The sequence below is a fragment of the Palaemon carinicauda genome, chromosome 44, assembly GCF_036898095.1.
Source record: "Palaemon carinicauda isolate YSFRI2023 chromosome 44, ASM3689809v2, whole genome shotgun sequence".
NCBI classification, from domain to species: Eukaryota; Metazoa; Arthropoda; class Malacostraca; order Decapoda; family Palaemonidae; genus Palaemon; species Palaemon carinicauda.
In genome coordinates this window covers 32,343,635-32,371,542 of record NC_090768.1, presented here as the reverse complement: position 1 = coordinate 32,371,542, position 27,908 = coordinate 32,343,635, and the positions used below count along the sequence as shown (strand labels likewise).

Sequence of the window (27,908 nt, the reverse complement as noted above, 5' to 3'; positions counted from 1 at the left end):
TGGAGAAAGCTGACCAGAAACATCGACCCCACATAGAAGTGGGAAAAGATGTAGACAAAGAAGAAGAAGGAGAAGAGATTACTCAAGTGCCAAATGTGGATTAGATCATGATGTAAGGTAGATGGAGATGGTTTGGGCATGCTCTTTGCACTCCCCAAGAGAGATTAGTTCACCAAACGATCAGCCTGGCTCCATAAGGCACTAGAAGAGCTGGAAGGGTCAGTCCTACATGGCTGAGTGTGAAGTAGATGATAAATGGAAAAGTATTGAATTAAAAGCTCAAGATAAGGAAGACTGGTGAAATCTAACAAGAAGGCCTTTGCGTCGATAGGCGTAGGAGGAGATGATGATGATGATGATGATGAATGTAATCCTCTGTGCCTATACTTGATGCAACCTCATGATAGCGACAGGCATGGTCTCTCTCAAAATAGGTTGATAGAAGAAGCAACATAGACAGGTTTACTAATTACATTAGTTAGGGTAATAGTCTCTGAAAAAGACTGTATATCAACGAACTAAAGTACCTGAAGATACAGAGGTGAATCTCCGGTACATAGCTATGTTACGCTACATCCCCATAAACACACTTTACTGGAAATAAAAAGTGAGAATAAGGATTAGGTGGAAAGTTTATTCCCTGCTGCAACTAAATATCCTGAAGTAAAGGACAAATCCTAAATGATTTAAAAGTCTTTCAAAGAATAGGCCATGGAAAAAATTGCAACTCCACTGTGCTACAGTCACAAATTAAAATGATAAATTTTCTTAGAAAATTCCATTATCTTTTGTGGTAATAAAACCATTCTTGAACATCCCTTTTTACATTTTCAAAAATCAATATATATATATATATATATATATATATATATATATATATATATATATACAGTGAACCCTCGTTTATCGCGGTAGATAGGTTCCAGTCGCGGCCGCGATAGGTGAAAATCCGCGAAGTAGTGACACCATATTTACCTATTTATTCAACATGTATATTCAGACTTTTAAAACCTTCCCTTGTACGTAGTACTGTTAACAAACTACCCTTTAATGTACAGAACACTTAATGCATGTACTACAGTACCCTAAACTAAAACAGGCACAAATATTAAAGGTGATTTTATATCATGCATTTCCTAAACATGCTAAAAAGCACGATAAAAAATGGCAACCAATGTTTTGTTTACATTTATCTCTGATCATAATGTAGAAACAAACTGGAGGTAGAGCTTTGCTTATTACCCAGACATATTTCCCATACTTTTCCCTTAGAACTACATCACATCTTCCTACTTTAGATATATAGATATATATATATATATATATATATATATATATATATATATGTATATATATATATATATATATATATATATATATATATATATATATATATATATATATATATATACATATATATATATATATATATATATATATATACATATATATATATATATATATATATATATATATATATATATATATATATATATATATAATGTGTGTGTGTGTATATATATATATATATATTTATATGTATACACATATACATACCTACATATATACATAAATACATGCATACATATATATATATATATATATATATATATATATATATATATTACTGTATATATATGGGTTATGGAAAAAATCCGCGAAGTGGTGAATCCGCGATGGTCGAACCGCGAAGTAGCGAGGGTTCACTGTATATATATATATATATATATATATATATATATATATATATATATATATATATATATGTATATATATCTATTTATATATATATATGTATATATATATATATATGTATATATATATATGTATATATATATATGTATATATATATGTATATATATATATGTATATATAAATATATATATATATATATATAGACACACTTACTTTCTAAATTTTCCATAGACTTTAAAGATGAGTGTTGCTCTAGACACTGTTACATCATCCAGCCCTTAGCCATATTTTAGATGGAATCAGCAGTGGTGCTATGTAATAACAAGATTGCCCTTTAAATGACAATTCTTGAGAGTTTTGAAAGTTATACTGTAATTGGTGCTTGGGGTTGTTCTATGATCAGAGCTGCAGCCATGAGGCTGCTCTGTAATCAGAGCTGTATCCATGGTGCTACTCGAGATCAGACCTGCAACCATGTGACTGCAGCAAGATGGCTGCTTCATGATCTGAGCTGTAGCTATGGATCTACTCCATGATCAAATCCATAGCCACAGGGCTGTTCCATGATTGAAATCATAGACACAGGGCGGTTCCATTATTGGAGTCACAGCCATAGAGCCACAGAACTTCTCTGTGATCAGCCCCGTTGAAGAGCTCTCCTGTAATTGAAGCTCTAACTTCAAGACTACAAGGCTGCAGTCTCTACAAGATTGAAGCCACTCCAGCATTGAGAGTGAATTAAGACTGATCAAAACTGTTTTGAGAGGTTTTACAGCTTCATCGCAGAGCTGCCTGAGTAGATAAAGAATTTAGTTCTTTATTATTTAATAATAAAACTATGTATATTTTACAAGACTTAGATAGAGATGCTATTATATATAATTAACTGACAATGTGTGCTGTTCATTTAGGTATTTTATTTTCTAATCATCTTGAGCCTTCGACAGATGCTGTTATTGTAGCTACTCTAGTGTCAAGGTAAAGTGATACTGTTTACTGAAGCCACTCCATCACTAATGAGGAATTTTTGGGATCATGCACAGTACATACAATACTGTACCTGTCCATAGCTAATCCTATTACAAAGAAAATAGTTTTAAAGCTTTTCAGCTTGATGCAGATTGTGAAAAACAAAATGAATACAGTGCCTAATGATTTTGTTGCAAGTTACATTTTAATGCAATGTGGGAGGTTGGGCAGTGGCACCCTAGCAGTACCAGCTGAACTCGGCTGAGTCCCTGGTTAGGCTGGAGGAACGTAGAGAGTAGTGGTCCCCTTTTTGTTTTGTTTCTTTGTTGATGTCGGCTACCCCCCAAAATTGGGGGAAGTGCCTTTGGTATATGTATGTATGTATGTATTTATTATGAGTTACTACTTAATACAGTATAAACATGCTTATTTATACATTCATCATTTGTAAATGCTTCAGTTTGTTTTCAAGTTAAAAAAACAATGCACTTTATTTATTGTTTTGCATTTCAGGTATGGTAACAGAGGACACAATCAGCCTTGCGTTCATGCAGGCACTGGCCGTTGCTTCATTACATCTCAGAATCATGGTTACGCTGTTGACGTTGCTTCGTTGCCTCAGGATTGGGCTCCACTTTTCACTAACAAGAATGATAATTCTAATGAAGGCGTAGTCCATCGCACTCTGCCATTTTTCAGGTATTGAAATCAGAATTATAACAGCATATAAACTGGAAAAATTTCATAACATATATAATCTCTCATTACCTGGATTCTAAATTGGTATACATTTAATTCTTATAGAAAGAGAACATTATGTATAATGAAAAAAAAAAGTTTCTTGATACTGATAGCTTATATACTTTACTTTATTATTTTGGGTCTTTATTATGCAGAACCACATATTAGAGACTTATATTTTCATTACAGTGTGCAGTTTCATCCAGAGCACACGGCTGGTCCTGAAGACTTGGAGTCTCTGTTTGATATTTTTATTGATTTAGCCAGTAAAAGTAGTAGAGGTATGATTCAAGATAGCTGGGACCTACCTGCTATGATCACAAGTCACCTGGCCTACAAGTAAGACTTTTTAAACACAATGTAATTGTTGAATATGAGTTAGCATAATCATCATCCTGCCTTCATGTTGCAGATTTGAAAACTGGTAGAATAGAGAGGGAACTAAATTATGATGCAGTCTCATAAATATAGGTTGTAATCTAGTTGTCCTATTCACAAAGGCTATACTTTATGCTTATATCTGTAATAGAATATTGTACGTTTTATCAATGATTTCGGCTTGCAGAACAGTTTCTTAACCCTTTTACCCCCAAAGGACGTACTGGTACGTTTCACAAAAGCCATCCCTTTACCCCCATGGACGTACCGGTACGTCCTTGCAAAAAAATGCTATAAAAATTGGTTTTTCATATTTTTTGATAATTTTTTTTTAGAAAATTCAGGCATTTTCCAAGAGAATGAGACCAACCTGACACCTCTATGACAAAAATTAAGGCTGTTAGAGCAATTTAAAAAAAATATACTGCAAAATGTGCTGGGAAAAAAATAACCCCTTGGGGGTTAAGGGTTGGAAATTTCCAAATACCCCGGGGGTAAAAGGGTTAACTTAACTGAATGTATACAAATCCTCCTGGATGTCACTACAGTACAGATGTGTGTGTGGAAGTTGGGCATGTGTTTAGCATCATTAATTGAGAAAGGAATTTTATGCAATTTCAAAATTGTATTAAAATTAAACTTAAGTTTTCCATTGGTATGATTGTTTAAGTTTTCCATTGGTATGATTGTTAGTAACTAAGGTTCCACTAGTGAATGTTGAAATCAGGGCTTAGCGACAAAATTTAAAAATATTGTAGCAGACTAGATTGCTATCTCATTGTTTTATTCAAACAAGTTTAGGAGTCTAATATAAGGTTATGATCTCGGTAGCCCAGAAACTTTTCTTCAAAAAAAGTGGAAATAATCTCTATTATCGAATCTGCAAAACAGAGACTTCAACTAAACTCTCCATGTTATTACCCATTAACATCTATTTAGTCAATTAACATGAAAAATCCTCATTTAACAATTTCCTCTTGACACTTCCAAAAAGGATTCAAGCAAAATAGCTTGATCTTTATAAATAATTGAATGCTTCCATGCGAGATCAGGTTTAAATAACATATTGGAAGAAGTATTATTAGACTTGTATTCCACCCGACATTAATTTATCCATTTTTGTCTGGTACAGTATTAGAAAACTTCAGAGTAATAGAAGCCTTAGTAGCAGTGGCTACATTAGATGATAACACTCGGCAATAAATCCCGTTAGAACATATGTGCATATCAAAGGCAGAAAAAAAACATTTCTTATTAATCTGAAACTAAATGGACCCTTAATATCAATAAAATGCTATTTGGGTTTATGGATGAAATCACTCAACCAGTCGCACTGGTCAGCAATGAAAGCTTGAAATAGCCATTAATGTTTGACGTACCCAAGCACTCTTGTTGCCATTCACTGCTGTATAAACTCAATGAGCCCTCCACTAGAGGGCATGGCTATTACAGTGAAAGGAAATGGGAAGCTTTTGTGTATTTATAATAGACATAGACAATTTAACCAGCTTTGAAAAGGAAGCATTATGAATATCTGGTGAAATTTATAGAAATATTGAAATATCACAATACTTAAGCAAATAATATGACTTATTTTTAATATCAAAAGAAACAGTTACTGTAAGAGGCTTAATTTACTGACCAAAATATTTTAAGATGTATACATTAGCAGTAGATTACCATACATCTCGTTCTTGGAACCAAATATAAAAGCTTTTATCAATAGCAAAAAATTAAACTTCGGTTGACTTGACTTCCTGTTACCAATTAAGTTTCCACAGGAAAAAATATAAATCTAAAAGAAATAATAAATTCTGTAATTACTATAATAAACTTTAAAATTACTTTAAAATGAAAGAAAAAGCTCAGGGTCAAAACGACTCTGTCCGTTAATGACAGTATGCAAGACTTCACCACTCTAATTGTTAAACATCTCTTAATGAAAATGAGATGGGAGATGATACTGGCTTCAATCGCAGATTTTAACATTAACCACAAGAACTCTTTAGTATCCAAGTCTTTATCTGGAAAAATGAAATTACTGAGAATTACATAAAATATTTTATAACCCTCATAGAATATAATTCCTCACTGGACAATATCCTCAAGAGTAATCATATCAAAGTGAGTTGAAAGGAGAGCTTTCAAGATCAAAAGAATGATATTAAATAATGTAACTTGAAAAGGAATTGCCTGTCATTTGATCAAAATTTATGTCCTGACTACTGCTGAAACGGCTAAAAGTGAAGTGCGTGGTTTACGTTATTTCCAAATACAAAGCATATAGTATGATCCACACTCCCTAACTTCTTGATTTATAATTTACAGGCTGCTTTAGGGAGCTCTCATAATCTTTGGAGATATAATCTGTGAAATCCTGTACTAGAAAATAAATCGAATACCAGGATGAGAGTACGAAAAATATTGCCTGAAGGATTAGCCTCAAGTTTAGGTACAAATTATACTCTAACTCAAAAGTACAGAGGTAGGGCTACATTCTGGCAATCAGTGTTAGATATCATAGGGTATGTGTTTTTATGTGGTTGATTGTCAAGTTGTTTTTATTGTCAAGGTTGAAAAGTTCTTGCTTCAGAGGTAATGTAAGTATGATTTCCAGGTAAATTTCATTGAAATAAGAAATTTATATAAAGAATCAAAAGGACATGTTTTCCCCTGGCCTTAAGATACCTTGAAAATTCTGTGCCTGGCAAAAAGTTTTTAGCACACAGTATTTTGTTTCAATCAAGGATAGATTAGGGAATAACTTTTGTCAACTCTGGTGAAAGAAGAATTCACTTGCATTGTGTTGGTTCTAGTTTTCTGGGTGTGACAATGACATAGAAAACAAAAGGCATGATTTAGTGATCAATTTGTTTTTTTCAATATTAATCTTACCCGATGATCATGTAGCTGTCAACTCTGTTGCCCGACAGAAATCTACGGTCGGGATACGCCAGCGATCGCTATACAGGTGGGGGTGTACACAACAGCGCCATCTGTGGTCAGGTACTCCAGTACTTCTTGTCAACAAGACCTCAATTTTTCCTCTGTCGTGCCACCGGCTAGACCTACTGGGATACGCTGTTGATTCTGGAGTTATTGCTCACGATTTGGTGATGTATTTGCTCTAGAGTTTAGCCTTCGCTATTCAGGAAACTTTATCTTTAGCTTAGCAAGCTTTTGGAATTAATTTGAATTAATTATGGTGACGAAGAGAGTATGGACTCTCTTTCACTTTTAAATGGCCGACCCTTCCCTTAGACGGAAGTGTTGGTGTCGAAGAGAGTATAGACTCTTTCACTTTTTATTTTATATCTCTCCGCCATTTATAGGCCTCTTCGATTAACTTTCTTTAAAAAAAAAAAAAAAAAAAAATATGCGACCTTTCCTAATAGTAGGCGGTCCTTACTTGGAACCGAAGTTAATTAACATTGAGCTCGTCATATCGTTTTTCCTGTTAAGAATTTATGCTATTTTAATTTTATGTTTTTGAAAGATTTTCTTTGATAAGTCTCGTACTGTTTTCAAAGTTGAACTAACGTTTTGTTTAGTCTCCGCAGTTGTTGACGTTCAGAACGTTCAACTTGCGCTCTATCGTTACGATAGAGAGAGAGTATTCACGGTTTCACGTTGCAGTAAGAGTAAACCGATTCTAGCGTTTCGTTCATTCTTTCTTAGCTTAAATGGTTTTAATTCTAATAAAGGAGCTTTTTATTTGGGAAACCTTTCAGTTTTTTTCCTTTAACAAATAATATGTTTTAACGATATATATAATTGGGCTCATCTCTCAGGTTCTAAGTCAAGAGAGAGAGAGAGAGAGAGATAGAGACGGAGGGAGAGAGAGGAGGATAAACGTTTCGTTCAAGCGGGTAACGTTGTTCTCGTTTTTTGCTCTTCTCCCTAGTCGATAGAGGGGAAGAAAGTAAAACGTTTCTGAGTTTTATTCTTGTTCCCAGGCTTTATGCGGTGAGAGATTTTAAACGTAGTTTATTTGATCTAGTGTTTAGTCTCTTTTCCAGCCACTGAATTCTTTATCTTTCATTATGTTTTTCTGTTACATTGTAATACTGTTTTCGCAATTACTACCTTTTAATGAAGGATAGGATTGCGTGTTTCAGGTACAAACCACTTAAAGTTTCGAGTTCAGTGAAATAAGTGCAAACAGAAAATCAAAAGTGATAAAGTGATATGCGCAAAGTGTTACAGTGTTGCGTTCGAGGGTTCGTCTGTTCGTGCCAGTGGTTCACCTAGTCTGGGACCTCTTACAAGCTCCCAAGCCCGGGGGAGAAGTAATGTCGAAGGACTTATGGGTTCCTCAGGCCTTGATCAACGAACAGATGTTTCCCTCTGTGGTTTCGGGTGTATCTACACACGTTGCCGACGTGATCACCCCACCCACACAAAGACGGGAGAGCCCATTTATTCCTCGTCTGCGGAAGAGGTTTCTCGCAGAGACCATGGACCAAATCTTGCAGCTTTTAAGTGCAAGTCGGTCCCTTCCGCGCAAGTCCAACGGCCTAGGTGTAGCCACTGGGTCAGTTCGGACTCGCTGCAGTACGACAACTGCACACCTCCTAAGAGAGGCTAGGTGGTACCGCAACAGGCAGTAACTCCGTCTGTTGCCGCACCAGCTGTTTTAGACCCTCAGTCACAACGGACAGTAGCTCCGTTTGTTGTTGTCTTTCATAGACCCTAGTGGTCCATGCTGCAGACTTTACAGTCTCAGCTTGCTCCTTCATACCGTCGGCCCCACATGAGCCTCATTCCATGCAGCATGAGCCTCATCCCATGCAGCATGAGCCGCATGCCATGCAGCATGAGCCGCATACCATGCAGCATGAGCCGCATGCCTTACCTCATGCTCTGCATACCATACCGCATGCTCTGCATCCCTTACAGCATGCTCTGCATACCTTACAGCATGCTCTGCATTCCATACAGCATGCTCTGCATACCTTACAGCATGCTCTGCATACCATACCGCATGCTCCTCAACCCACCGCAGCCCCTCCCACGCACCAGCACTCTGCTTTTGTTGTTGCCAGCTCCCACACTCCGACTGCGGAGAAGGTTGACGATGCACCCGTGGGCCTACACCTCCCACGGTTGTGCGCCCGGCATGGCTTCATGCTCTCACACTCTTGTTGTGAGAGCTCCTCCACCCATGCACAGTCAACCCTGCCAGATGTTTGATGACTCCCACACACACAGCACTCCGTTGCCGTGCGGGAGCTACCACAAGCTGCCGTGTTTTGACACGGTGTGTCAGCCTCCGCAACACACTGTGGTTACCGCCACTCGCCAGCAGCAAACTAGTCAGGCAGGAGTTGAGGCTTACCCTCACTGAGAGAACTTAGCTTTTCTCGGATATGGTTCCTGTAGATGAGAAAGTGCTGTTCTCCCTCCTTCTGATATTCCCTTGAGGACTCTGTCATTTGGAGAGGAGCCTTAAGTTGCTTAGCCTCCTATGGACTTTTATTTAAGCATAACATGCTTCCAGGGAGGGTAAATGGTTCCGCTTCAGTCGCTAACCCCGTCTGTTGCCACACCTGCTCCCATAGACCTTGAGCTTTGTTGCAAGACATGCAGTCCAAGCTTAGTCCTTGATAGAGGATTTCTTTTTACGGAGTCAGTGTGTCACTGGGAAGACGTTCAACAACCAGCAGAGGTGACTTGTTGTGACGCGGTGCGGCAACCTCAGCAACCCGATAAAGAGTTGTCTGTACTACCCAGACAGTCTAGACAGTTTCGGGTTGTCGCTGTACTTCCTCGCTTCCCCATGGTTGACAGTTCACAGACTGTGCAGCAGTACCATGATCTTGTGTCCGGTTCCATCAGACGACTGGCTTTTAAGAGCTCCCACAAGTCGTCGCTGTCTGGAGAATCTCAGATGGACTATGGATCTGACCAAGGAACTGGGCCTCCTGGTCAATTTAGAGAAGTCCCAGCTCGTCCCATCCCAGACCTTTTTCTACCTGGGTATGGAGTTCAGAGTCGAGTTTTTTCGGGCTTTTCCGTCGGCCCCAAGGATCAACCAAGCCCTAGAATGCATTCAGAGCATGCTGAGAAGGAATCGATGCTCAGTCAGGCAGTGGATGAGTCTAACAGGGACACTTTCATCGCTGGCCCTGTTCATCGAGTTAGGGAGACTCCACCTCCGCCCCCTTCAGTATCATCTAGCTGCTCACTGGATAAAGGACATGACGCTAGAGACGGTCTCAGTTCCTGTTTCCGAAGAGATGAGGTCTACTCTAACGTGGTGGAAGAACAGCTTTCTTCTCAAGGAAGGTCTACCTTTGGCTGTTCAGAACCCCGACCGCCGTCTCTTCTCGGACGCATCAGACACGGGCTGGGGTGCGACATTGGACGGACAGGAATGCTCGGGAACATGGAATCAGGAGCAAAGGACACTTCACATCAATTGCAAGGAGTTGTTGGCGGTTCATCTGGCCTTGATAAACATCAAGTCCCTCCAGCTAAACAAGGTGGTGGAGGTGGACTCCGACAACACCACAGCCTTGGCTTACATCTCCAAGCAGGGAGGGACTCATTCGAGGAAGTTGTTCTAGATCGCAAGGGACCTCCTCATCTGGTCAAAAGATCGAAAGCTCACGCTGGGAACGAGGTTCATTCAGGGCGATATGAATGTCATGGCAGATCGCCTCAGCCGGAAGGGTCAGGTCATCCCCACAGAGTGGACCCTTCACAAGAATGTTTGCAGCAGACTTTGGGCCCTGTGGGGTCAGCCAACCATAGATCTGTTCGCTACCTCGATGACCTAGAGGCTCCCGTTGTATTGTTCTCCGATTCCAGACCCAGCAGCAGTTCACGTGGATGCTTTTCTGCTGGATTGGTCCCATCTCGACCTGTATGCATTTCCGCCGTTCAAGATTGTCAACAGGGTACTTCAGAAGTTCGCCTCTCACAAAGGGACACGGCTGACGTTGGTTGCTCCCCTCTGGCCCGCGAGAGAATGGTTCACAGAGGTACTGCAATGGCTGGTCGACATTCCCAGGATTCTTCCTCTAAGAGTGGACCTTCTACGTCAACCTCACGTAAAGAAGGTACACCCAAACCTCCACGCTCTTCGTCTGACTGCCTTCAGACTATCGAAAGACTCTCAAGAGCTAGAGGCTTTTCGAAGGAGGCAGCCAGAGCGATTGCCAGAGCAAGGAGGACATCCACTCTCAGAGTCTATCAGTCTAAATGGGAAGTCTTCCGAAGCGGGTGCAAGGCCAATGCAGTTTCCTCAACCAGTACCACTGTAACCCAGATTGCTGACTTCCTGTTACATCTAAGGAACGTAAGATCCCTTTCAGCTCCTACGATCAAGGGTTACAGAAGTATGTTGGCAGCGGTTTTCCGCCACAGAGGCTTGGATCTTTCCACCAACAAAGATCTACAGGACCTCCTTAGGTCTTTTGAGACCTCAAAGGAACGTCGGTTGTCCACTCCAGGCTGGAATCTAGACGTGGTCCTAAGGTTCCTTATGTCATCAAGATTTGAACCTCTCCAATCAGCCTCTTTTAAGGACCTCACATTAAAAACTCTTTTCCTCGTGTGCTTGGCAAGAGCTAAAAGAGTAAGTGAGATCCACGCCTTCAGCAGGAACATAGTTTTCACATCTGAAACGGCTACATGTTCCTTGCAGCTCGTTTTTTTTGCTAAAAACGAGCTTCCTTCACGTCCTTGGCCTAAGTCGTTCGAGATCCCAAGCCTGTCCAACTTGGTGGGGAACGAACTGGAGAGAGTACTTTGCCCAGTTAGAGCTCTTAGGTACTATCTAAAAAGGTCAAAACCTTTACGAGGACAATCAGAAGCCTTATGGTGTGCTATCAAGAAGCCTTCTCTTCCAATGTCTAAGAACTCAGTTTCTTACTACATCAGGCTTCTGATTAGGGAAGCACATTCTCATCTGAAGGAAGAAGACCTTGCTTTGCTGAAGGTAAGGACACATGAAGTGAGAGCTGTGGCTACTTCAGTGGCCTTCAAACAGAACCGTTCTCTGCAGAGTGTTATGGATGCAACCTATTGGAGAAGCAAGTCAGTGTTCGCATCATTCTATCTCAAAGATGTCCAGTCTCTTTACGAGAACTGCTACACCCTGGGACCATTCGTAGCAGCGAGTGCAGTAGTAGGTGAGGGCTCACCCACTACATTCCCATAATTCCATAACCTTTTTAACCTTTCTCTTGAATACTTTTTATGGGTTGTACGGTCGGCTAAGAAGCCTTCCGCATCCTTGTTGATTTGGCGGGTGGTCAATTCTTTCTTGAGAAGCGCCGAGGTTAGAGGTTGTGATGAGGTCCTTTAGTATGGGTTGCAGCCCTTTATACTTCAGCCACCTAAGAGTCGTTCAGCATCCTAAGAGGACCGCTACGCTCAGTAAGGAAGAAGTACTTATTAAAGGCAGAGTAATGGTTCAAGTCGACTTCCTTACCAGGTACTTATTTATTTTTTATTGTTATTTTGAATAACTAATAAAAATGAAATACGGGATACTTAGCTTCTTTGTTAACATGTATACTGGTCTCCACCCACCACCCTGGGTGTGAATCAGCTACATGATCATCGGGTAAGATTAATATTGAAAAATGTTATTTTTATTACTAAAATAAATTTTTGAATATACTTACCCGATGATCATGATTTAAATGACCCGCCCTTCCTCCCCATAGAGAACCAGTGGACCGAGGAGAAAATTGAGGTCTTGTTGACAAGAAGTACTGGAGTACCTGACCACAGATGGCGCTGTTGTGTACACCCCCACCTGTATAGCGATCGCTGGCGTATCCCGACCGTAGATTTCTGTCGGGCAACAGAGTTGACAGCTACATGATCATCGGGTAAGTATATTCAAAAATTTATTTTAGTAATAAAAATAACATTATGTATTCCTTTTGTTTTTAGCATAGAATATATGGTATTCATTGAAGTTATTTTAACCCTTTTACCCCCAGGCTATTTGGAAATTTCCAACCCTTAACCCTCAGGGGGTTATTTTTTTCCCAGCACATTTTGCAGTATATTTTTTTTAAATTGCTCTAACAGCCTTAATTTTTGTCATAGAGAGGTCAGGTTGGTCTCATTCTCTTGGAAAATGTCTGAATTTTCTCAAAAAATTATCAAAAATATGATAAAAAAATTTTTATAGCATTTTTTTGCGAGGACGTACCGGTACGTCCATGGGGGTAAAGGGATGGCTTTTGTGAAACGTACCAGTACGTCCTTTTGGGGGTAAAAGGGTTAATAATAAATTGTCAGTTTTAAGGATAATATTGGGAGATTATGAATACATAGTGTTTTCAATGCATGATAGGCTCCTGGTTTTCATATAGTATACAGTATTTCTGGTAATGTAACATGCTACAGAATTTATGCATTTTTTTTTTTAAATGATTACTGCCATCCCTTTCAATTGTATTAGAAACCTACTCTTTCCTTATGATTTTGTGTTTAGAATTTTAGGGATGAAAACTTGAAATCAATTAGGGCAAAGGAATCCTTACACATACCTAGTATATGAGAATGTTTGATAAATGTCTGGAAATATCCTTTACAGTTTTAAGATATAAAAATTTTTACTCCATTAAATATTCATTTCCTCTTTTTGACAGACCCAGTAATGATGTTCCTCAAGCAGAAATAGGGAAACTTCCGAATAAAGTTCTTATTTTGGGCTCTGGAGGCCTCTCCATTGGTCAAGCAGGAGAATTTGACTACTCAGGTTTGTTTGAATAGAGTTTTGTTCAGTGTAAACATAGTTTGTAGAGGATCTTTCTATAAATGAACCTTCAAACACTTGCAAATTATCTGTATTTAAAATTTAATTTTTGGTCAAGCATTTTGCAAGAAAGATTTCTCTCTACACATTTTAATTGGTTCACAGGCTCCCAGGCCATAAAAGCTATGAAGGAAGAGGGCGTAGAGTCTGTATTGTTAAATCCTAACATTGCAACTGTGCAGACAAGCAAAGGACTTGCTGATAAAGTGTACTTTCTTCCTATCACTGCATCTTATGTTGAACAGGTGGGTTATAATTTTACAATAATAGTTTACAGAAGTTTTTTTTTGTTTGTTGATATATTTTATTTTATTCAAATACTCTTGTTTCATAGATATTGGTTGCAAATTGATATATATTTGTTCCTACACATATACAAACCTTTTGTCCCTTATTATTATTATTGCTGGTTAAGCTGTAACCCAAGTTGGAAAAGCAGGATGATATAAACCCAAGAGATCCAACTGGGAAAAGTGGCCCAGTGAAGAAAGGAAATAAAGAAACTACAAGTGAAGTAATGGTAGGGATATGTCTTCTGGGGCACTTGAATGGTCTTTGAATAGTTAACAAGGCAGTTGGTCAACGGCTGATGGCATGATGGGAGCTTCTGCCAACCCTCCTGTCAGAGGATAGCCTCTTTTGTCGCTCTCTCTTAAGTGTTGGATCTTTTCGTAAATTAATTTGTGGTAAGTGTTGTTTTCTATTTGTGCAAGCTCTTGGTTGTTAGCGGAAGTGCACTGAAAGGTGAGAATTTGGTGAAGTGAATTTTATTCCTATGAGGATGCAAACCTTTGAAACCCAAGTGTTGTGTACTTAGTGAAGGAGTAACTGTAAGCAGGCCCCCGTATTTTGAGTGTTATTCTTGCTCTAATAAGGTGTATAATGAACTCTGACTATCTCGGAGCCTAATTTTTTCTTTCATCGTGGTGTTTCTCTGTCTTGCAAGGTATGTACCTGTTTCGGACAGTGTTACCTATCCGTGCATGCCCGATAGTGAAAAATATTCTTCTGGTGAGTTCAGCTGGTGCTGAAATTGTTCCCCCATATTGTGATCCTCGTGTTGCACTGTCAGCGAATTTTCCCGGTATTCCCCTTGTTATGAAAGGGGAGTACAGTAGTTTGTCTTGTGGCAGAGGAAGCAATTGTAACTTCGTCCTAGGTGGAAATGCAGTCTTTTTGGTCACCCAGACCATGACTCCGCTGTGATAGTAAGCAAGAATGATTGCCAAGGGGAAGGCTAGTTTGCCATCATTCGTGATAGGTCATTTCGATTTTGCGGTAAAGGATTCATTGGCTGTCGAAGGAGTAGAATCCCTGCTGGGTTATGAGGGTGGTGTTAGGTGGAAAGTAGAGAACCTTGATACTGTATAGGAATATTCCAGAAGAATATCTTCCTCAAGGCCAGGAGGGTGAGCATTATCCAACACCAGCAGACATTTCTTTTACAGTTAGATGGAAACAGAGGTTTACCCACTCAACAAAGATCAGTCTAGTTACCCAGGCTTTCGCATTACCCTCCACATCAACGGAAGCTTCTCCTTGAGCATTTTGGGGAACTTGAAAGCTTGAGGAGTTTCTGAATGATACACCAATATGGCTTGACCTTACAATCCCCTCTGTCGTTGACACAGAGTGCAAGGGCAAGCCTGTCCTTTATAGGCTTATGCCCAGGTAGCTTCTCTTCTGCCGGGATGTAAGCCCAACAAGGCATTTTTTAGAGAAAAGCTCAGTTTTGTTACAGTTGAAGACTTGCTGGGACTATAGACTTCTAATCAACTCGTCGAATGTCTTAACAAAGGCCTTAGTCGCTTTCGTGTATGAGCTGACAGTCTCCCCTTGCTGCACCACAGAATGAATGCCAGACCGGCTCTTGAATTTCCCAAACACCTGCGTGAAGCTTTTAACTCTGTGGGTGCCTGCTGCAATGTCCCTTCTCCTGCGTCGTCTTTGGACTGAGCATGCACCAGATCACTGAAAATGGCCTTGGCCTTGTGGTAGGTTATCGTCTCGGTGATCGTGTCTCCAGCGATTTCCTTGTTTTTAATCCAGAGGAAAAGAAGTCTCTCCATCTCATCATGGACGTGGCTCCTCTTACTTAGTAAGACAGTCATGCCTTTAGAAGGTGTTTGTGCTTTGATGGCTTCCTTCTGCTTAAGGATAGTACCTATTGACGATGGATTTCGGCCATATTCCTTAGCGAACATACTCGACCGCATATCAGCCTCATATTTCTTGATTATCTCAAGCTTCGTTTCCATGGAAAGCATCTTCTTTCCTTGGCCAGGGCACCAGCCACCTGTTGAGATACTACCGCTAGAGAGTTATGGGGTCTTTTGACCAACCAGACAGTACTACAGTGGATCTTTCTCTCTGGTTATGGTTCATTTTCCCTATGTCTACACACACACACAGCAAATATTTTGGCCTATTCTTTACACATTCTTGTCTGTCCTCATACAACTAACAACACTGAGATTACCAAACAATTCTTCTTTACCCAAGGGGTTATGGCACTGTAATTGTTCAATGGCCACTTTCCTCTTGTTAAGGGTAGAAGAGACTCTTTAGCTATGGTCAGCAGCTCTTCTAGAAGGACACTCCAAAATCAAACCATTGTTCTCTAGTCTTGGGTAGTGCCATAGCCTCTGTACCATGGTGTTCCTCTGTCTTGTGTTAGAGTTCTCTTGCTTGAGGGTGCACTCTGGCATGCTGTTCTGTCTTGTTTCTTTTTCTCTTGTTTTATTAAAGTTTTTATAGTTTATATAGGATATTTATTTCAATGTTGTTACTCTTCTTAAAATTTTATTTTTCCCATTTCCTTTCCTCAGTGGGCTATTTTCCTTGTTGGAGCCCATGGGCTTATAGTATCCTGCTTTTCCAACTATGGTTGTACCTTAGCAAGTAATTATAATAATGATAATTAGCAACATTCTTGGGACCCATGACTATAGAATTAAGAGTTGAATAACACTATACGAAAACTGTAAGTACAAAAGTGAAATCACCAAATTGAATTCAATGTGAACAATAGCGCTGCCAAAACGAAAAGGTCGTGGAATGTCGATATGTAGATGCATGATGGGACAGATGGTGATCAATAGGAGAGCAGGACCTTACGGTGGTAACTAGCATCAGGGTAGGGGGATAACCAATGGGAGAGCAGCACGATGGTGGCGAGTTTACAGTTTTGCAGCACAAGAATTTTTTAAATTATTTTTCAGCAGCCAGGTGAATTTCTTTTCATACCATGAGGGTTTCTTCATAATATGAGGCAAAAAGATCTTCGTATCTCTTTTCGTATCATGAATTTTTCGTTCACAGAAACTTTCGTATCCAAGAGGTATTACTGTACACTATTTATATTTACAGATGTATATTATGGTTACTGAAAATATGTTGGCACACTAGCTACATTTTCTATTACAAATGTTTACCAACCAAATTAGTTTTATTCTTACATTTTGATAAAGAACTATTGTAAAATATTAACCATTCTAAATTCAGTTGACATTTTTTCAAATTCAATAAAGGTCTGTTTTCAAATGTCAAGTTTTCTAGAAATTTTCATTTTTCTAATCTCAATAGAAATATGAAAATATATTTCAATACAGTACTTTTAATGACGATGGGAAGGTGATATTGGCTAGGTGTCCTTTTTGTATGAATTTACGGCCATTTGGCTGTGTCCAGTTGGCTACTGCCATTTATCTGTGGCCAGTTGAGGGGAGCCACTTGTCCTAAACCTAACTAATGGTGCTTCTAGTGATTGAGTACCTGCACTAGGATGATGGAACATGTTCGTCCTCTTCCATGGTTCCTTCCATTGGACACTGGGGTGATCCCAAGTTGAGGGGTGACCCATCTTGATAGCTCTCGGGTAGGTCCCGAGAGAGTGAGAAATTATGATTGGGCTTGTAGAGAACTTATCTCACTGGCAAAAGATTCTTTCACCAGATCATGGCTTTCTTCGCCGTCCTCTGCCATGTTAGCTCCTCGGTAGTTAGGATCCATCCTCCTTGTGGGAATTTCCATCTGGAAAGACACTTTAAGCAATCTTGCTTGCCCAAGGAATGAGGTCCCAGGGTGGGAGGGTCCTCTTCTTCTGGTCACTGGCCTACGCACCTACTGCTAAACCGAGGAAGTCATTATAGGGATCCTCTCTAGGGAATGCGTCTCTTCTCTTTAATTGAAAAGAGAGGAGGTGCCTTTTAGACTTGTGTCAAAGTTCTGAGGTATAGGGGTTATGCTGCCTTTTCTCAGAGACTGTGAAGAAGACCTAGTACCAGTCAGTTGTGAACACCAGTTTGAGATCTATGATCTTATTCCTCCTTGTAAATTGACTTAAAGTTTCCTGTGTGCAAGAACTCTCGGACTTAACTCTGTCGGTAACCTTTTGGTTTACATGCCGTCATGCTCTGAGCTAAAGGTGTGTCTGAAGGTGTCAGACCACTTTTGCACTTCTGTACCTTACAGACATTGACCACAGATTTTTGGACCCCTTTTCCTTGGGTTCTGAGGTGACAGCTCAGTAGCTTTATAGTACTCTGCTCCCTCACTGGTCTTTGCATGCATCCCATTCAATGTCACACAGTCAGCATAAGTCTCAAGGAGAAGTAAAATAAGTGGCAATTTACCTCTTTCTTGGTCCTTTACTGAGGGGATGCATCTGCTGCAGCCATTACAGCTAGTTTTAGATTTGATGCTAGCGAGATACAAGACAAGCATTTTTCTTGCATACTATGTCTACCAAGAAGCAACTCCTCCATCCCTCTGGCAAGAGAGAGGATGGGTAAGTGTTTTGCCAAATATTTCTTTTCATGTAACTGGTTTGACCCTTCTGACTCCATCCCCCTTTTAGGAAGCTCTTTTAGGGAGATAAGTTTTCAGTATCCTAAAACTAGCTTCCTTTTAATTCAGTACTGGATGAGGTCCTAATAGCTAATACATCTCACTGATTAGTTTAGTTTTGAGGTTGAGTCATCTTCCTCGCCTCCATACAGGACCAAGAAAAAATAAAGCCTTCTGGTAATTATGCATACCCGAGTCCCTTAAATTGGATTTCCCTCCCCAATCACGCCTCCCAGTCATACGCACACAAACAGGGCTATTCTGTTACAGGTGTGTCGACAAGTCTTCCCCCATCTTGCCACCTTTCTTTAACCAGATACCATGTTAACTATTCAATGTCTGGTCCAGCATTGCTGAAGTTGTATCCTTATTTTAAAAGAATCAGTTTTGTATTGCTAGGAAAAATACAGATTACTTAAAGATTTTTATTTTTTTTTTGTCATCTGCCAAGCCCAATCTAAAGATTTTATTCACTTTTGGAAAGGTTATCAAATCAGAACGTCCAGATGGTGTGTTGCTGACATTTGGTGGCCAGACTGCTCTAAATTGTGGAGTGGAGCTTGAGCGTGCAGGCGTGTGGTCAAAATATGGAGTGAAAGTTCTTGGTACTCCAATAGCATCAATTGTACGAAGTGAGGATCGTAGGCTTTTTGCAGAGGTTGTGGCATCTGTTGGAGAAAGGGTGGCTCCATCTGCAGCTGTGTATTCTGTTGAGGAGGTGAGTATAATCAGTAGCTCTTATTGAGAATTTGATGTTATTTAATTTTGGAATAACTTTATCACTTTTCAGATACAGTACTGCATTTGGCTTTTAATAGAATGATAAACATATGTTTAGAAGATAATGAACATTTGAAAGCAAAGTAATTTTTATGTGTGTGCACTCTTTGAAAGTGAAGAATGAATTACTTTCATATGTATTGTGGTACAGTATTTTGTGATATCTAAGTAATTTTGGTTTTAGAATATGATTTTTTTTAGAGCAAAACTTTAGATTTTCCCTTTAATTTTACTAGGCATTAGAGGCTGCAGAAAGAATTGGGTATCCAGTTTTAGCTAGGGCTGCCTATGCCCTTGGTGGTCTTGGATCAGGCTTTGCTGATACAGCACAAGAATTAGCAAGCCTTGCTACATCATCATTTGCTCATTCAAATCAGCTTATCATTGGTAAGGGAACTCATTGATATTGCTATTACTTTAAAGTATTGTAAGGTTTTACTTTTAAGGGACATCTGTTTCTGTGATCTGTACTATCTTCTCTATAATAATTTTTATTTTTCTAGCATCAACACCTTACTGTGACAAAAAACCTATTTATGAACGAATTATCCCATTAATTTTGTACTGTCCTTTTGCACACATATAAGATTGTTTAATTTAATATAGGACAATAGATTAATAAAAATATAATGTAATCTCTAAAGCTCTTCTAATTTTGGTGCAAAGAATATAGAAATTGTTTAGTACTTTTGAGTGTAGTGTACACTGTACTATAAGTTACATTTGTGTGTGTTCCTTTCTGAATTAGTCTTTTTGTCCTATCAGACAAATCTCTCAAAGGATGGAAAGAAGTGGAGTACGAGGTGGTCCGTGATGCTTACGATAACTGCATTACTGTAAGTACTGAATTTATCAATAAAATATCACAATACCTGTCATAAAATGAAGTTTTATTGCTAGTTCTGGAAATTCTAGTCAATATTTCATTTTATTTATTTTTTTTTTTATGTATCTTGATCAGTTCAAAAATCTATATTTGTGTGGAAACAGTAATTGTTCTTAAATATTTTTTTTGGCTCCTATAATGGAAGCCAAAACTTCACTAGGTATTCATATATTCATGAATATTCTCATTGATTATGTTGCTTTGCATGTTTTACAGGTATGTAATATGGAAAATGTTGATCCACTGGGAATCCACACAGGAGAAAGCATAGTTGTTGCTCCATCTCAAACCCTTACAAACAGGGAATACAATTTGTTGCGTTCAACGGCATTGTCTATCATCAGGCGACTTGGAGTTGTTGGTGAATGTAATATTCAGTATGCTTTGAATCCTGCCTCTGAGGAGTATTACATCATTGAGGTAACTTTTAATAGGTGTTTCTTATGATTATAAGTCATTGTGGAAACACATATTTTCAAGAATGACTGACAAATATTTTATAACTTTCTTTCCTGTTTTTTATAGATGGGTAAAGGATTTAATATAATTTTACAGAGTACAATACTGTTAACAGTTTACCCTGTAATTCTGTTTTGATATGATATGTCATTTAATTTTTAGGTGAATGCTCGCTTATCAAGGTCCTCTGCGCTGGCTTCTAAAGCAACAGGATATCCCTTGGCTTACGTTGCTGCCAAATTAGCTCTCGGGAAGTCATTGCCAGACCTCACAAACTCTGTAACTGCATCAACTACAGCCTGTTTTGAGCCATCTTTAGATTACTGTGTTGTTAAGGTGCCAAGATGGGATCTTTCCAAATTTAATAGAGTTTCGACCAAGGTTTGTATCCTATGGATTTTGATCTTAACCCTTTTACTCCCAAAGGACGTACTGGTACGTTTCACAAAAGCCATCCCTTTACCCCCATGGACGTACTGGTACGTCCTTGCAAAAAAATGCTATAAAATTTTTTTTTTCATATTTTTGATCATTTTTTGAGAAAATTCAGGCATTTTCCAAGAGAATGAGACCAACCTGACCTCTCTATGACAAAAATTAAGGCTATTAGAGCAATTTAAAAAAATATATACTGCAAAATGTACTGTTAAAAAAATAACCCCCTGGGGGTTAAGGGCTGGAAATTTCCAAATAGCCTGGGGATAAAAGGGTTAACTAACATTTTAGCGATAATTCTGTCTGCGAGTAAGGTTTTACTTTTGGTCAGGATTGCTGCTATTTATAGTTAATGATTACATATTAGAGATTATTTGCTCTTTTAGTATGTGTGCATTGTGAATTTGTCATGTTTATAATGAGATTTTTCATTAAATCAAGTTTCTTTATGGTCCATAATCCCATTGTCATTACAGATAGTAATCAGTCATGAGGTATTGTCAAAATTTAAACTGAACAAATAAGTTTAAACAACATGTGTTGCCTAAATGACATTGAACTAAGTTCATATTTTTCAAACTGTTAGTTCAAGGGGAATATAAGTACAGTAATGACCTTCACAACATTGTCTATTTCCTCATTTTGATGTAATGCATACAAAATAGTCCAGAAATCTATATCCATCGTTATGCTATTCACTAAACAAACTGAAAACTGTATTAGATAAATACAAGGGAAATTCCTTTATCTGAATTATATGAAAATTAGAAAATGTCCTGGTGTGACAAAGTTTTATTCCCAACATTAAATTTGTCCAGTTAAGCATTACTGAAGTTGTACTGTACAGTACAATACATTTCGAAATAGAATATAATTTAAACAAATAAATTTTTCCCTCTTTTTGAGAGGTAAAAGATATATATGATATGATATATATAGCACAGTATATAGTGATGATAATAGTGGTGGATAACTCATTTATCTTACAGATTGGGAGCTCTATGAAAAGTGTTGGAGAAGTGATGGGAATTGGTCGTAACTTTGAAGAAGCCCTCCAAAAAGCCCTAAGGATGGTAGATGAAGCACTTGGTGGATTTGACCCTTACATAAGTGAAGCTGATGAAAAGGTGAGATAACAAAATTTAATGATATTCATATTCTTGGAAAGGTTTCCTAAATTTATCCATAACATTATTGAATTAGATTACTGTATTGTATAAATTATTTGTCTAGTTGTTATTACTATTCTCATGTATAATTCTTTTTATAATAGGTTCCAGCCTTAATCCCAGATTCCATATTGATTAAAAGATTCGTTCGATAATTTTACTAGTAAATTCCAAGTGTACTACCATCTGTTTGAAAAGTGTCCTTTCTGGGTAAATTGAACAATGGATAAGTATGGAATCTTGTAGTTTAGTTCCATTACCTACTGTGATTATAAAATATTTTTTCAATAGGCAACATTCATTCTTATAATGAATAAATTGGTAGAGATTAATTGAGATTGAAATTCATCATGGAAAGCTTTAATTTTAAATTCCATCTCTCAATACTCAAGATATTAACTATAAGTATTGAAAGAGAACTAGAATAAGATATATTTCTATACAGCACTCATCTGAGGTCTACATGGCTTCATCTTCGAAGTTTGCCTGTGTTGACATCTGTCATTAAAAATCAATTTTCCAATTTTTTTCTCACCTTAACAGCCTCTCTCCCTTAGTATACTGCTCTATTGCAAAATATATGGCTTTTTATGGGAACTAGCTTAGCATGGGTAATTCCTTCAGTATGCAAAGTAGAATGACATTCAAAAAGCTCATAATATCACTAATTGTGAACTTCAGTTAAGTGTAGAAATAACGTTTTTGATATTTAGATTTTATCTTTCTATGAATCTTACCAGAAGTTAACATTCTGGAAGAGGGTAATTAAGGGATAAACATTAACCTAACCTAAGAGGTTCTAACCTGAAAACTTAACCAAAGGAACCAAACTTGCCTCGCCTTCTTGCAGCTTAACCCTATGAAGACTGAAGGGATTTATCGGTAGCATATCCTGTGCAGTACACTGGAAAAGAAAAGAAATGGATTTTGACATAGGAAATATCTATTTTTGGGCGAGATGGCCATGTTGTCCTGATGGAAGTTCCTCAATGGCAGCTTCTACTTGGGATATTTTTGTGTTTGAGACTGTTTGATGACTATGAATACTCTATGGGCAAATATGATAGATGAGTTTGTATGAAAAACCTGTTTGTTTAGATTAAAGATTCAATGTTTCTCAAAATTTTTCTCAGCCAGAAAAAAGCTGTAGCCCAAAGATTTTTTTTTTTTTTTTCAAGCTTGTGTTGTATTTTCAAGGTCTTCAAATTCTACAAATGTGTGTTGTGTTTGGATTGATTCATCTTTCTTTGTATTTGCATATTTGAATGTGGTAATTATCTTAAATGTTACTGCAACTGAAGAATGATGCTTTTTCTACGAAAGTGTCTAATCTACTACTTCTACTAAAGCTGGAATACTACTATTTCTAATACTATTCATAATGTTGATATACTGTACAGTATTTTATAGCGAAAGATTATACCAAATTCTCCTCTCAGATTTGCCAGAGGTTTCTTTGGATGATTAGCAGGAACCTACCCTATTTCATAGTTTTGGTGTGGCTGTTACTAACTTTTCAACAGTGTGTTCTGGTTTTCTTCTTTAGTTTAAATGAAATGCAGATGTAGTAGCTCTCTTTCGGTTTGTGGAGTATCATTTCATTACAGGGCATCATGGCTGTTAGAACATCGTCCTTGGTCTCGTGAATCCATAATTTGTATTTTACCAAGTTCCTGCATAAGCAATATCTTGTGATAAATGTACACAGGTTATGTATCTTCTGGAATAACTTCTAGCATTTTGTGTGAGTTTTATTGCAACAATGCTGTTTAGATATTCACTGGTGTGAAAGCACTTGCATTACATTTATTCTTTGCACTTTTGCAACATACAGTATTTCCTAGTTTGAGTGTTGTGTTAGAATTGTAAATTTCTAAATTTATGTACTAATACTATTAAAAAAATTCACAATCACCAATTTTACCATTGCTGTGATATTTATTGAATTTTTAATATTGCAGTAGTAGTTGAAATGCAATTATGGAAAATCCTTGTTTTGGCTAAATAAACTTCTTGCAACCTAATATTTTAGTGTTTAGAAACATGAAAAGGTTTTTTCTTTTCCTTTTTGTCACGTAATACAGGATTTACCTATTTTCCATTTTCATTCTTTTGAGTTTTCCTATTATTCTGTCGTATATTTTTAAAAAGAACCATTTTACTGTATTCACATTTTTATCGGTAAATAGATACACTGTATCCTGCAGTATATATTATATTAGTTTGTGTGCATTTTTGGTGCTATTAAGGATATGATTTAACATTTCACTCCACCTATTTTATATTCTGCTTTGGAAGTTAATTGGTATTGAATAGAGCGAGTTTTAAAACGTTGCACCTAGTGGTCTAAATAGATTAATGTTACTGTATGATAATGGTCTTTGCACACAGTTATAAGGTCATTTTGGAGGTATAGACTACAGAATTTACACAATTGTGTATTTTTATATATAAAAACCAATACAGCTGAGACAATGATTTAAGTATTCTAATTGTTTGCCAAGATTTTATTGTAAAATTAGGCAATGAAATAAATATGCAAATTATGGTGCAGTACTTTTTAGTTGTGAAAATTTACTAAGATTAAAAGCAAACTAATCCAAATTGTTTTTCAGGAGCTACAGCAACCAACAGATAAACGCATGCTGGTACTAGCTGCGGCCCTAAAGAAAGGCTGGCATGTTGATCAGCTCTATGAACTAACTAAGATTGATAAATGGTTTTTGTATAAAATGAAGGTAAGAATTTGAAGTATTTTTGAAAATAGTTTAGTCATTTTTTCTATTATGATTTAATTCAAGGTAACATTTTCATTTTTTTGCCAGTGTGTATTACAAAATCATTAATACTTATGTAAATACTAGTTTCTTCATTTTGAAGGTTTGATTTAAGAAGGCAAGCCATCTTATTTTAAATGACTCATTATTGGATCATCATTGAAATAGTTTATAAAGAAATCTCCATTAATCTCTTATTCTTGATTATCCCATCCAAATATTTCCTCTACTCTGATTATTATTTACAACATGCTAATTAGAGTCCAGAGTGATGATCACACATTTCATCCGAGATTTTCTTGACTAGCTTTATTGTGGTGTTTTATGAATTTTACTTATAGGGTATATATATATATATATATATATATATATATATATATATATATATATATATAGATATATAGATATATAGATATATAGATATATATATATATATATATATATATATATATATATATATATATATATATATATATATATATATATATATATATATATATATATATATATATATATATATATATATATATATATATATATATATATATACACACATACATCGTACATACATATATACATGTATGTACAGTATGTATGTATGTACATACATGTATGTATATATATATATATATATATATATATATATATATATATATATATATATATATATATATATATATATATATAATGAAGTGGAAATTTTAACCTGTAATAAACTGAATTTTAATATTAGTAATTTATTTCTAGACATATATGATGTTCATTTTCCTTTTCTCTTTTCAGAATGTCACTAATATGTACGATATATTGGAAAACCACAGTGATGAAGATCTCTCGGAGTCAATGCTCCTTCAAGCAAAACAGTTAGGGTTTTCTGATAAGCAAATTGCCAGAGCTGTTCAGTGTACAGAACTTGCCGTTCGTGCACTAAGGGACAAGCATAGTAAGTATATTACATGGAGTTCAGTACAGTATTGTAGATAATGATGTTAAGGCTTAAAATAAAACAAAATGTAATATCACTAGTACAGAAAACCATATAATTGTTCATACCAAACCCATCAGTCTTATTAAATCTGCATCGTGGTCGTTCATATCATTAAACAAGTGAATACCAGAGTCCTTCCGTGGGGAAGGTCAGTAACATCTCTGTATCTCACACAGGGTACTCTAGGTGTTACTAAAGGATCTCCGGTGTGTTCCTTTAGCCCTGGTTGTACATGGTTTATGTTCTTCTATGTTAACTCTGTTCCCACTTCCACTTTCCTTCCTTCCTGCTCTCAAACCTCTTTAAACATAATTTATAATACAACTTGTATATTTGCCACCTGTCGCATGTGATTGGTGAATGGTGAATGGCCACAAAGACCTCAGATCCTGGCTCTATATCCCAAACTCATAATTGAAATCCAATCCAATTCTGAAATCCTTAAAGACAGAATTAGGATTAAATCTGTATCAGAAATTGTGCATCTGTGAACTTTCATATGGCAGCAGCTACTGAAGTCATTCTATCACATGTGTGTTTGCTGTACATTTTATTTTATCTATGAATCTCGCCTATACAATAAGCTCCCACCATATATATGAAAGACCAGAGATGTTAAAGTTGTCAAGAGTAAACTGGAGACTTTTCTTGTTCTCTAAGGGCTTTGATAGTGTGAATTTGACAATAAATGAGCAAGATATGGTGTAAAATGCTGAATGCCTTAGAATGCACATGATAAAATGACTGTCAAGGTCTTGTAGAAAGTAGGGATCCCCTGCTGTTTATTACCATAAAAGCAGCCCTTCAAGTAAGTAAGGATTATGGCTTCTTCCTTGAAGCTCACCCGTGTCGACGTCTTATCATTAAGAATTTAATTTCTGATTTTCAATATTAAACTTACCCGATAATCATGTAGCTGTCAACTCCGTTGCCCGACAGAATTCTATGGAGGGATACGCCAGCTATCACAATACTAGAAGGGGGTGTATTTACCAGCGCCACCTGTGGCCAGGTACTCAAGTACTTCTTGTTGACACCTCCTCAATTATTCCTCTGTCGTGCTTCCGGCAAGACGTTCTGGGATACGCTTATGTTCTTGGAGTATTTTCACGACTTTGGTGAAGTATTTCTCTTTGATTTCGGCTGTCGCTTTACTGGAAACTTCTATATTAGCTTAGTTAGCTTTTGGAATTAATTTGATTATTTTTGGTGACGAGAGAGTATGAACTCTCGTTCACTTTTCAATGGCCGACCCTTCCCTTAGACGGAAGTGTTGGTGTCTAAGAGAGTATAGACTCTCTTTCTTAATTTTGCTTAACAAAAGTTATAGATTTATTTTATATCTCTCCGCCTCTTATAGGCCTCTTCGATTAACTTCCTTTTATTATAAACTCATTAAAATTAATTTTTATATTTGTTTATATTCGACCTTCCTAATAGTAGGCGGTCTTTTACCGAAGTTAATAAACTTTGAGCCCGTCATTTCGGTTTTACCTGTTAACATATTATGCTATTTCCGCCACAGAGTTTGAAAGATTTTCTTTGACAGTCTCGTACTGTTTTCAAAGCTGAACTAACGTTTTGTTTTGTCTCTGCAGTTGTTGACGTTCAGAACGTTCAACTTGCACTCTATCGTTACGATAGAGAAAGAATGTTCACGGTTTCACGTTGCAGTAAGAGTAACCGTGTCTAGCGTTTTGTTTATTCTTTCTTAACTTAATGGTTTTGATCCTAATAAAGGAACTTTTCAGTTTTTTTTCCTTTAACAATAATATGTTTTAACGATATATATGATTGGGCTCTTCTCTCAGGTTCTAAGTCAAGAGAGAGAGAGAGAGAGAGAGAGATAGAGACGGAGGGAGAAAGAGGATAAACGTTTCATTCAAGCCTGCCAGGCGTACGAGTAACGTCGTTATCGTTTTTTGCTCTTCTCCCTAGTCTCTTTAGGGGAAGAAACTAAACGTTTCTAGAGTGATCTAGTGTTTAGTCTCTTTCCAAC

General features: G+C 37.3%; 1 protein-coding gene across 1 annotated transcript in view; it reads left to right on the top strand.

Annotated features, from left to right (window-relative positions):
• Window positions 1-27,908, top strand: part of r (carbamoyl-phosphate synthetase 2, aspartate transcarbamylase, and dihydroorotase rudimentary) — a 309,516-nt gene that overhangs the window by 109,437 nt on the left and 172,171 nt on the right. Inside the window, 12 exon segments of the mRNA XM_068366994.1 lie at window positions 3,178-3,363; window positions 3,595-3,744; window positions 13,401-13,510; window positions 13,673-13,812; window positions 18,900-19,133; window positions 19,432-19,582; window positions 19,961-20,031; window positions 20,298-20,501; window positions 20,703-20,921; window positions 21,965-22,102; window positions 24,760-24,882; window positions 25,705-25,864. Coding sequence (XP_068223095.1) covers window positions 3,178-3,363; window positions 3,595-3,744; window positions 13,401-13,510; window positions 13,673-13,812; window positions 18,900-19,133; window positions 19,432-19,582; window positions 19,961-20,031; window positions 20,298-20,501; window positions 20,703-20,921; window positions 21,965-22,102; window positions 24,760-24,882; window positions 25,705-25,864 — 1,886 coding nt within the window.